The sequence below is a fragment of the Gavia stellata genome, chromosome 19, assembly GCF_030936135.1.
Source record: "Gavia stellata isolate bGavSte3 chromosome 19, bGavSte3.hap2, whole genome shotgun sequence".
NCBI classification, from domain to species: Eukaryota; Metazoa; Chordata; class Aves; order Gaviiformes; family Gaviidae; genus Gavia; species Gavia stellata.
In genome coordinates, this window is record NC_082612.1 from 19,513,037 (window position 1) to 19,526,004 (window position 12,968).

General features: G+C 40.3%; 1 protein-coding gene across 5 annotated transcripts in view; it reads right to left on the minus strand.

Annotated features, from left to right (window-relative positions):
* MAPK10 (mitogen-activated protein kinase 10) overlaps positions 1-12,968 on the minus strand; it is an 85,738-nt gene that overhangs the window by 49,889 nt on the left and 22,881 nt on the right. For all 5 annotated transcript variants that reach the window (XM_059826998.1, XM_059827000.1, XM_059826999.1 and 2 more), the window contains 2 exons: positions 3,159-3,288; positions 829-887 (listed from right to left, as the gene is read on the minus strand). In XM_059826998.1, the coding sequence (XP_059682981.1) occupies positions 829-887; positions 3,159-3,288 (189 nt within the window). The remainder of the gene's footprint in view (positions 1-828; positions 888-3,158; positions 3,289-12,968) is intronic.

Genomic DNA, 12,968 nt, shown 5'->3' on the forward strand with positions numbered 1-12,968 from the left:
ATGTGAGCTGCACGCCTTGTCTTCTCTCCAGCACTAGTTATCTCCTCTGCTCTGCACAAGTCTGCAGTAACAATATTATGTGGAAACTCCATACACCAAAACCCAAACAGTAGTCACCTGACTTCAGTCACTGCTATCTCTCTGTTATCAGTACCGATAATACGTGTCCATACAATGTATACAGAAAATGGGAAAGACTGGAAGATAAAAGGCAAACAACTGTATAAAACACTGAATATTTAAAATTTCATTCGGGGCAGGTTCATACTACGCCCAGTAGTGCTTGTGCAATAGGGCAATGCTCAGCGGAGGTGCTAGTTGTCCTCTACACCTAGCGCTAGTTCCCCAAGCAAGTAATCTTATGCAGTCAAAAGTTATATCAAAACAAATATGAAATGAGGAAACATTTCACATCAGTCTTTTACAGGAAATTATTTCAGAATAAAGTGCCACATTTCAAAACCTCACACACGTCAGGGAGTCACGTAACAACCAGCATTTCCCAAGCAAGCTAATACCACAAATGCATATGCCTTCCTCTGCACGTGAAGGCAAACGCAAACACTAACCCTCTCAGGAAGAGCCACCAGCAGGCTTTGCGCGCTATTACAACGCTTAGGAAACTTGATATTTGGCACCTTAGAGGTGTCCAAAGTGCTCTCAATACGGGAATGCAGAATATCTGTCTACCCACAGTGTCGGCTACACATGATCCCTGTCAGAGGGGCTTAAAACCTTTGTATTTTGCTGAGTTATTGTGTTCAAGGTACGCTATAATGCCCCATGCATCTTTAAAGCTTTAGTTTAATTACTGCCTGTGTTACTTACACATCCTGGAACTCCTCCAGAGATTTCTGTGGTGTGAAGACATTTAATAAACTGATAATCTGAAAAGCAAAGTAAGACAAAAGGATGAAAAGAAGTGATAAACGTAAGCACTTGGACCTATTTTGAAGTGTGTGTTAAAGGATAAACTCTGCTTTTTCACTGTTCAATTTATACTAACACTTCTCACTTTATAGATCAGTAAAAAGTTAGCAACATTCAAAATAAAATACTGCAGATCTCTAAGACTTCTTCTAGGTGCACTTGAAACGGTTTCTGAGAGAATGATTAGTGACGATCAGTGACAAACCAAAAAGCTAAAGGTGAGACAGTCCTCTGAATTTTGAAGTTACAGGTTCGAAGACCAACTTCAGCTCAATCTAGCATAGCAGTCCTTGTGCCGCAGCCGGAAATTTCTCATGTATGAAGAACGCTCATCTGAGGGGACAAATAATCAAGGACCATCTTATTAAACAGAAGACCTTCCTTCTCTCCGACATGGCCTCAATTCCATTGAGGGCACATACGCACACACGCTGACACAAATTCCATCGTGAGAGGTACCGCTTTTTAGTAGAAGCACTTTAAAACAGCAGACACATTCTGGGCAAAGACATCTTGCATACTGCAACTCCTTTTTTACTTTTTTTTTTTTCCCCCAAATGGGCTGGGCTGTTGAAAGACACTGCTAAGAATATGTGAAACAGCACAGAGAAAAAAAAGTGACCTCAGGGTTCTGAGTTTCCTGCACTTTCCTTCTGTGTAGGCAACAGAGGAAAAAGGTATCAGCACAGCCACCACAAAGACAACATCTGAATGTCTCCCTCCGGGTCTCCATCACCTCCCCAGGCTTTCTAACAGGAATGGTTCAATATTCTTTCTGTCTGCTCCACATATTCTGACTGATTCTTGCCTCCGCATAGGTGCCTTTGCAATCCTCTCCCTCCTTTGCACTTCTCTGTACAGACAGATTAAAACCCTGACCCCACCAACGCAGTGCTGTTATCAGCTCTTATGCAGCATTTTTGAAATTATATATTGAAAATTAATACCGCTCCTGCTGCCCTCTGCTCTCTCCAGTCCATTAGAAACACGAAGCGAGAATGCATCACTCTCCCGCCTCCAGGGAGAACTACTCACTCACTCCTGCATTTCCAAAGCCCCGTGCGTTGGTCTGACTGAGGGAAGTTTCCATCCAAGTCAATAGGGAAGAGACAGGTACAGTCCCGATCAACACAGTGGAAATGTAAGGATACATTGCCAGTGCAGAGGACACATACAGGGCAGAGGACACTATAGGTGACAAGTCCTGCTGTTTGCCATTTTAGGGTCAGTCCTTTTTCTTTCCATGTGAATTTGTGATTGAGAACAAGTGTCAAATCTCACATCACGCTTTTCAAGCTCATTTATGCTTTGCATTAGGAGAAAGGGTCATTATTGCAGGATCTGAGGCAAGAGTAAACATGTAGCCAACTGAAAAATTCACTCCTAATGAAAAGGAAGGGGCACACAGATATGGCACCAAGCCACATCAGAAACCGAGGAATTGGAGGAAAATTAAATTCTGGGGAGAACCCTTGGCAATGCAACGGGGCAATCCTCCATATCTCACTACAGAAAAGCAAGCTTACACAGTGCCAGGCAGATAGTTCTAACTAACAGATAGATGGTTACAACTAACACACAGCCCTGGTATAACTCTTTTGCTGCAGCGTAGGAGTATTTTCATTCGTTATGGATACTAAATGTTACACAATAGGTAGTAAGTGTAAGAAGGAGGAAAGTCTAGAACCTGCTAGTGCTGTTTATTTCAACAAGAACACTGTGTTAGAAGGAATGGAACAATGTGTTGAGGCTTCAGAGTCCCTGGCTCTGCAACATTAGCTTACACACAAATACATGAGAATGGAAAAGTGCTTTTGGTTCTTTATTTTCTTTGGCAGTTTTGCAGCAACCTTCGCTATGATGACCCCTCATCTTGTATAATCTATACAACGCATCTATATGACCAGGTTTCAGATGAAGTCCAGAACAAGGAGTGACACTTGTGCATGGGTACTCCAACTCAAGAGACACAGCTTTTGAGTCACAAATCCCAGTGACAAGAGGATGGAGCCACTTAACGCATTTCTGCATAATTTGGCATAGCTTTTAAATAAGCACATGGAAGGTCCTCACTCTCTCATGTGGGCATACAGCACCAGAAAGACTGTAGCCCTTGAGCATAACTCACTTTTCATCTCTTCTGTTTTAAAAAGGCACCCAACAAAACAATTTTCTTTCTAACAAACCAATATACATACCATGTTTCCAGTTACCTACTGAAAACTTACATTTTTATGATTCACACACTTCATGAGGACCAGTTCCCTGTAAGCTCGCTTGGCATGAGTTTGGTTCTGAAATGGTCTGCTGAGCTTCTTAATGGCCACGTTTCTGTCAAGGACGGCATCATATGCAGCACTGCAGTAATTACAAACACAGGGGTTATGCATCTTAGAGGATATCCTGCGTATCTCATGGCACATTCCTGAGCCTCAAGTCTACTATTCCCTTTTTTTCCACTGAGGAAAATACTGGGACAAAAGGAGGCAGAAGTTTCTAGTGAGAAAAAAGAAGACATCAAAAGGAAACACGTACCACCACATCAGCAGAAGACAGCATGCACCACTACTTCTGAACTCCAGTTGCATAGGAAATGAACACTTATTTGCAAGGGGTGGGGAAAAAAAATTAAGTAACTTCAAATAAAAATACAATAAAACCCGCATGAGACAAAAAGTTGTTTTATAAAGCAACTCTCTGTGCATTGGGTACAGCGGAGAGGCTTTTGCTTTTTCTGTCTTGATTAAGGACACCTTCACCGAGCGGCTGAATGAACAATTGCCCACTTTTATCTAGAAAGAAGTTTGTATTTTCCTTATGATATTTCTAATGGAACCAAGTTATTTAGTCATTCTTTGAGACCGTATCATCCAATTCCAATAACATACCTAGAGACAGAACCACTTCACAAAATTTCTTCACCATTTCCTTCTGATAATGAAAAAATTTGTTACATACGCTTAGTTATAAATTTTGAAATCATGAAGAAATACAGGTTCTGGTTTGCTAAGTGGGCTTTTAAAGCTGGACTCCTAAAATTCTCCTTAAGTGTTTTGTACAACCTTCCGTTATTTTGATAATCTTCACCTCCTATGAATATGAACCCCTTATTTCGGCAGTTCAAACCTGACTACACAAATTTTGATTTCTGCATTTCACAAAGCGCACTGATTCTTTGAAACCTTCCCAAATGGACGGTCCTCAGCCCCTCTTCCTGATTCTCCCTTTTAGCAAGAATGAGGAAAGGCATGACACAAGTTTTCTGCTACTCCATGAAGAGCATCAGTGTATTTCCCAAAAGATAAATCAGCCAAACCACTAGTCGTTCTAAGAAGAGTGACTTTTTTCAAGCAAAGTAAACATTCAAAATCCTGTAGCTTTTTTTCTTATTAATTCCTGCTTATTGTAGACGTTCACTTACAGAGTCTTGCTGACCAAGTACAGAGCAGAAAGCATGCAAGCATCAGAAGCTTAGTCACAAAGCCAACGAAAATGTACAAGTGCTCTAAATAAGTAAAAAAAGCCAAAAAACCTGTTGGCACCGTATGTCTTGGAAACCATGCAGGCAGAGAAGAATAAGAAGTATTTCAATTACACTACTCCTGCATAAATAACACACCAAATACATCCCACAAATAAGAATAATTGTTTGCTAAAGGTGATGAGGAGTTTTGCGAAGAACGCTTTAGTCCACCTTTGACGTTTGGGACAGGATGGTGGGATTTCCCCCGAAAATATGTTCAAAGGGAAAAAAACTTTCTCATGACTGTCCCTGCAGGTAATTTTGAAACTGTTAGGAAGTTCCATTTTAAAATTTTCATAGTGAAACTATTTCAGATCAAAATGTTAATTTACAGAAAAAAAAGTAAAAATAAATACTGTATCACCCCAAATTATCAAAACTGTGAAATGCCCAGTACTGCACCCAGGGAGGAATAACCCCAGGCACCGTTACACGCTTGGGGGTCGACAGCCTGGAAAGCAGCTTTGCTGCTGTTCTGGTGGACAACAAGCTGAACGTGAGCCAGCAACGTGCCCTTGCGGCAAAGAAGGACAACAGCAACCTCAGCTGTCTTTAGCAAGACTGTTGCTAGCAGGTCAAGGGAAGTGATCCTTTCGCTCTGGTCAGTGCTTCTAAGGCCACATCTGGAGTGCTGGTTCCACTTCCAGGCTCCCCAGTACAACAAAGACAGGGACATACTGGAGCAATTCCACTGATGAGCCATGAAGATGATTAGGTACTGCAATACCTGTCATACAAGGAGAGGCTGAACAAGCTGCGGTTCTTTAGCTTGGAGAAGAGAAGGCTCGGGGCGATCTTACCACTGTTCTTCAGGTTCTGCTGGGAGGAGTAAAGAAGATGGAGCCAGACTCTTCCAGTGGTCCTGAGCAACCTGCTCTAGCTGACTTCTGCTTTGAACGGGTGGGTTGGACCAGGCGCTTTCCACCATCATCCATGCTGTCATTTGGTAACAATTATTTCTTCTCTTATTCATTAGTGAGGCATATAACTTTTATGACCCAGCTAACATCATGCTAGGCACATGCATAAACAAAGATATTGCACTCACTAGTTAAAGCATATATGAAGCAGCTTAGGTGATAAGGCTATCAAAGATCCAGTCTCACTTGACTTCATTCCGGCCAGAGACTTTCACCCAACTAAACCTTACGTCAGGAGGAACAAGATGTGTGATTTATAGCCTAACAGCACACGTAGCAGAAAGCAAACCTCCTGTAGCAACTGTCAGAATGGCATCTTTCATTCTCATTTAGTTCAGCCACAACAGGGCATCATAAAGGCCACAACTAAAATATCCCTTACTTCCATTAAGAAAGTATTGAACAAATAAAATGCAAAGCCAAAGGATTTAAAAAACATGATCTTTCAACAGTTAAATGTTTTGTCTCTATCGTTTATGGACATATATTGCAAATATACTTCAGCAGACAAATCTCTCAGCTAATCCATATTACTTGATCACCCAACTTCTTTTAAGAAGAAAAGCCTACATGAGACTCATCTGAGCTATGTAAAAGTACTTTGAATCATTTTAATCTTTTCTCTTCTCATATTTTAATCTCATTAGTTACATCATAAAAATCACTGAGTAGGAGTTAGAAAACATTAACACCGAAAGTTTATCTGGGCAACCATTTTCTCCAGCTTCTGATCTCCGTTTGCTTTTCTGAATTTTCTCTCTCTCCGCCAAAGCAAGAGATAAAAAAGCATCAGTCTAAAATCAGAAAACCAAAGACTTCTTAAGCCTTTGACTTTTATGATCCATTCCCAGTCCTTTACATACCACGGAGGAAAATAAAACTACTCAAGTAATCCTTTGTACAGCGATATTTGGAGATACAAGGATCTTGACTGCAGTTCTATCCTTGTCCTCTATCAAATGGAAGGTGTCCAACTACTTCAAGAAGTCAATACGTAAATTCATTGCACTGAGTAAATTAAATAGCACTGATGGGTTTTTTCTATTCACCAGAGAGAAGCTTTTGTTTACAGACAGCCAACTACGCATTTTACTACAATGAAATTACAGATACCACATGTAGGTCCTCTCTCTGGTGCTTGCTACATAAAATCCTTACCTTGGAAGACCAAGGTTAGTATTGATGATATATCAGCCTTCTTAAGAGAAACTTCAGTCACTGGCAGAAGAGTGGCTGTATAAACAGGTGACTCAAGGGAGCAGGAATAAGAGAGAGAGAGTAATGAGTGTCTGTGAACTGCTATGAAAAGGCTGAGCGTGAAAGTCAATTGCAAGACCTCCAAAAATAGACTGGACTCGCATCTAAAAGCCTGTGCTTCTTCCTCTGGAAACTCTGTCATAACACACCTCTTGATCAACTACGAATTTATTTTTTAGTTTATACAGTTGCCCTATTTTCATAACAAAGACTATAATTCACCCCTGGTCGTGTAATAAAATGATAGTTTTACTGCAACGTGAGCTCAGAAAAATCCTCCAAGTTTACTACCCGATCTCTGGCAGCTGTACAGACAGAAAATGCAGTAAACAAACCTCTCCCTATAAATTCTGTTTACAGCTAGTTTGGCAAGGTAAACATTAGTGTCAAAAATGCCTTCTTAAACTGTAAATAATTTGAAACAAACCTATTTAGCAGAGATGAAAAATTTTAGCCAGATGCGAATATAAATTTGTGACTACCGAGAGATATATGTAATTACAGCTATTTAACAAGACTCTTTGCTGACTTCAGCAGGAAAAAAAAGGCAATAAACGAAACTCATTCTAGTCAGATTTACACGAACCCAGATAGTCATTCACCACTAATATTGTGTGCGAGTTCAGACTGTAATGATCAATGAGCGATGCTCTGTCATCATACACTTGAAGGACCGGGCATTCATTTTTATACCTATTTCAAAAAGCGAAGAAAAGCATTCTACTTTCTTTTCCAAGTTTCTATTTCAATAGACACTTCCCAAGTAAATACTTAAAATTATTCTTTCCCTACAGGAATAACTCTTTTAATCAACAATGGAACTTAACGTTTATCACTTCCATTATATTCTACCCTAGAACAGATTGCCAAAACCACAGAAAACACAGATTTTTTTAAATCGACTCTTAAGAGATGGGTTCCTAGGATAACAAATGGCAATTTTTGATAGTCTTAAATTTCAAGATTCTTCGCGTGGGGCACACACATCCTTTTCAAGACACTTGCCCTTTCTCAAGCCACTACTTCATTACAGTACTATTATTAGCTCGCAGATGACGAAGTGGAAGCCCGAAACAGGAAGGGAAGCTCCCAGCCTCCAGCCTCCCGGGGCAGGCAGTGAAATGGAGACTCTCGGCAATCTCAGCAACCAGCTTTCCTATATTAAGAAAGCCTCTTTGCTGAATCTTGTAGAAATCCAAGGGACACTAAACGTTCCTCATACCTATCACTACATATATATATTGCAACAAATATAGTACTAAAATCTTTCTGAAAACCTGCTTTATATTATACCTACTTTCTATAAGTGACAAACTTGGGTCATCTTTGCCTTTCTCCAGAAAAACTACAGCTGCAGCTCTGTTTATTATGTTTCACTGCTATTTCTATCTGCATTGCTTGATCCTTCTCAGTAAGTAATGCCACCAACATTAGCATTTTGCCTTATTTCCTTCATCCCAGCACGGCAAGAGGGAAAAAAGCTGAAACTGATCTTGTTAAACAAAGCACTGATCTGTGTGTTTGAAATACCCTGGTTATTTAGTGCCGAGATCTCCATCAGTGGAGAGAATTGGTAACCTTGAAAACCACGTTTAACAAGAACACTAGCGATAGCTCACCCTCAACAATCACCACTGATGTATGGAGCCGAACACATTCTATACACACACACAGATACACATCTAAATGTATATACACAAAAAGAAAAGCCTAGATGGCTGTATAGATAAATCCTTTTCACAGTAATTTCTCTGACTTCAAACTCACTGCCCTCGGTTTCAGACAACTATCACTGCTGCACTTTCTGAAGAAGTCATTTTTAGGAATGACAAGAGTCAAATCTCTTTCTCCTGTATCAAGCAAAATTTCTGTATAAGTGGGTTATGAAACTTTAACCATAAAATTTTTTAAGTGCTTTTTCTTCTCTCTACTTCAGGTCCACATTCCAGGCAAGCACTCTAACAAAAAAAAAAAAGAGTGAAAAAGTTATTTTGCCTTAAGCAAATTTTGAAGTGTATTTTGGTAGGGTTTTTTGTGGGTTTTGTTTGTTTCTTTTTGTGTTGACCTCACTTACCAGTCCAAATTTTAGAATGAAACTAGACCTTCTCATTCTTACCCTTTTTTTTCCCCTCCTTTTGGCATGTAACTTCCAAGTTTCTAAAGGCAGACATTGATACATTTCTATTTACAAACAGTGCCTATTCCTCTCTTCAATACTTTTGAACAGGAAAAAAATAATATGATTTTTAGAGTGAAAACTTCTCTCCAGAAAGAATCTTTAAAAATAGTGAAAGTTTTCCATGAAAACGGTGTAAAAGAAAGGAATTCCATACATGCACTAACATGCAGAAACAGTTTCCCCCAAACAGGACAAGTCAAAGGGCACTGTAACGAACAAGAAACTTTGTATGTCCTTCCTAGGTTTGGAACCAAGCCTGTGTGCCGAAACCCCAGAAAATAACCAAGACGACCCTAACGAAGAGTGGTAGACCTGATGTCAGGAATGGCTACTCTACACTCCGGATCAGGTCTATTCCTCCTCAAAACACAGAGAAATTCAGTGGCCTCTGAGAAAACGTTCAGAGCTGATGCTTAAGGAGACCAAAACACTTTCATAATGGATGACTGCTGCACTTTTCCTGCTACCATATAGAGTTCCAGCTATTTGTTTTGAGTTTCCATCAGCTCACAGCTTCTTGCAATCAACTGGTAACAGTTGGATTAGGAAATACAATCAAGCTGCCTCCCCAGCTGCAACACAAGTCATCATTTACTTGTTTTACTATCGCCATGGATGTTTCACAGAATAAATAAATCAGCCTCCAAAACCTTCCGTGAGCTTCCTCATCACAGCAGAGATGACCGATTGAGCTCAAAACGTTCCTTCCTGCACTGCATGGGGCGGCAAAGACTGCGCGTGCCGCAGAGGGGTCAAACACAGGCATCCTGCCCCAGCAAATACCTTGCCAGCGAGGTGCTCCAGCTGGTGCCCTTTGGAGGCCCTTCACATCCCAAGACGACATGAACCCTAAGCAGCAAAGCCAAAAAGAAAGGTCAAACTAGGCTGTTGCCTCAGCGCATTTTAAATGGGAGCAGGTCCTCTTTTTGGGCCTTTGGGAATGTTGCAGCCAAAGCAAGGTAACTGACTGCCAGATATTCAACACAGGATCTCTTATCCTGTGTTGGAATGAAGTAACCTGAGAGAGGACAGAAGCGCTTGAATGGTTTGGGATTATTATCCTAGTCCTTCAATGAGAGTTCAACATCACTGGCAAGATCATTTAGTGAATTCTGTAGCGCTTGAACTTCAAAGATGTACCATTAAAACTGGATGATTTTAAGACAAAAGTTCAAAATGCGTGGCTCTATTTTACATTTCAGTGTTTAATCAGGAAAGACAGGTTTCTTTTCAAAGATAACTCTTGGAGAACCAGGCCCACCGTTCAGCGTGCGCATGCTTTCATATATTTAATAAATTTATGGCAGGCAAAATCCAGTTAAAAACAGAAAATACATGTCTTGCTCTCTGCTTGCACAGTACTGTTCATTTAGCGTACTGCACTGGAAGATGCTTGCAATCAAACTTCCCTTGTAAGACTTACGGTTCTGATAGTGAAATAAAGTCCTCTGAAAATGAAGAAGTTTATTGTCCAATTCATATTATGGATTTTACAGTTCGATATTAAATATTTTAGAACAGAGAAGAGCATACGTGGCACATCTTTACTAAAAAATGTCCACATCTCCTGTATCATTTCATTATAGCGTCACTGAAATTATTACTGTAACATTTTAATCCAGGTTTCTTCACTACAAGATACTTATTCTACTTCCCACCTGGCAAAATACAGCTCTCTGAAGGCCCCGGTTAAATGGAAATATGTTTTAGTTGAGCGACATTTTTTCAGAAATCAGACCAACGCTCTCTGGTTATCCATACGTTAAACAAGAAAAGGTGATTTAAAGAGCTCTACACACATTTTGGTCTGAAAATGTATGGAAATGACAAAAAAAAGGAATAAGAACTGCTCACACGAGCAGTCGTTAACTGTGCTTATTGAAATGGGAGTCAAACAGAGAGATCTTCGCCACAGCTAGAAGAAACTACTTCAACAGGAATCTTCCCCCAGACAGCGTATGCCTAGATATTTATGAACTTTAAGAACTTATTCAGAGATCCCAATGCACTCACGCTTATTCTTAAAAAAGCAAACACAAAGTCCAAGCCCACAACGTATCCGGTCCCTTTACTGTCACCCATAAAGGATTAGAATAGTACCATCTTCACATCCACGACATCTGCAGTCCAATTTTGAATCCGTATTACTCATTCTGTTTAAAGTACTGCAGTCATTGCCTGAAACGTCAAAGCCAAGCAGCCCTTTCCAGCAAAGATAAACCGGGAAGCACAATGAATTTGTATTTCTAAGGGCAACTAGATTTGAACACTTTGCTGTGAAATCTATTTTACAATTCAGTCATGCTGAGACAGCTCTTATCTGCCAAACTTTCAGATGAGTGTTCTGAAGGAAGATGATCGAGCCATAATACCTAAGACAACGTAAAAGAAGTTGCACAGAAAAAAAAAAGGCTGGAACACTTATTTTTAGGAAACATATTTACAACAAAGGTTCACTCAACATCTGTCACTGGTGGCTCCAAATGTGCTATATTATAATTTCGCCAATTATACTATTGGTTAAAACTGTAAAATAGCAAAATAATTCACTATGTGGCAAAAGCAGCTACACACTTGGAAAACTGCTGGGAAAAACAGAAATCACAGGCGGGAATCTATTACGAAAAAGGAGGGTCTGCAATAAAATTTGCCCTCTATTACTTGCTGACAAATTCTTCTGTTACTAGGCTGAACCTGCTCTGCTGATATCTTCTTTTAAAACAGTTACACACCTGAAAGTATCAAATGAGTTCATGTCAACAAAGTGCTCTTCCATCAAAACCTCTAGTAGTTCTTATACGTGACTATCCTCTCCAGCTCCATCACCACCACAAACCACAAGCCTGTGTACACAGAAGCTCTACACCTTGCACAGACCAAAATCTCTTGACTGAGCTGACAATTCAGATGCGCCAGGCTGCGCCCTTTTGGCTCAAGTCGTACAAAAATACCTCTGTGACTCTCTCATCCGCAGCTTGAACCTCAAGTTAGTTATCTTTCTAATTACATGAGCTGGCGATCCCTAACAAGAACCATTTTGGAATCCACTGATCAGTTCTGTATATTGATGGAAGATAAACTCTTTTCCCGTCGCCGTTCTCACTCACAAAGACAGCGCAAGGATACTGTAGAAAGACAACGTGGAACCAGCTATACTGTGCACGCATCGCCTGGCACGCCTCTCATAATGGGTGCCATTCCAGTTTGCCTGGTGACCAAAATATTCACGAGGATGCTGAATATATAAGTATGCCTACATACCTCTCATCTGCATATACTCTGCTAATTCTTTGTACTTGGCTCTGGAAGTGACTCGGTTGTAGAATCCTTTTCTGAACAGAACTGTAAAACCGGTACTTTCTGCTTCTGCATTTCTCTTGCGCTAATTCACTATGTAGTCTGCTAGCTGACAATAACTTCTGTTAACTGCCAGCCTACGAAATTCAACCTGGTCAGGGAAAGAAGCCAAGTTTTTTTTTTTATTCTGCTTTAAAAGGGCTCCAGGCCAAAATGCTTTCCCATACGTGCGTGCCATCTAAGAGATGACAACCTCGTGGTTTCCAAAGTATGCCACACAACTCACTCTTTGTATGCTCAAGGATTTAGCGAAGCCAGAGGAAGGTAAAAAACATCAGAAAAATGGATCAGAGCTGGGGGTGCCTATCAATACTCAGTGGCAGAAAACACATGGGCAAAGGAAGTTAAAGCGTCATTTGTAGTTAAACCATATTGAGTAAAATGTTTGCCCAGCATTTGGAGAATGGGTATAAGACACTGAATCTGGCAAAGAGATCTCACATTCAGTGCTCCTGAACTGTCAGCAGGGTATATAAACTTTGGACAGTTTTCAAGTTGTGTTGAGCAGCAAAGCCAGAGAAAGTCCAGTTTGCTCATTTAACAGTGATTTACAAAACTAGGGAAATACAGACTCAGATGCAGAGTACGTGCACCTGGCAGGAGCTGAGTACCAAGCACATTCAAACTGTCAGTCACATGATAAATCTGTTATTTTTGGATCTACAAACTGAAATAGAAAACAGCTACTATCTTCCACAGCCACCTCACAGTCATAATTTACAAGCCTTGCTGGCTTGCCTGACAAACAGAACAAAAGCTGTCAGTTTGGAGAAAAAGAAACATTATTTCACAACCTTTCTTG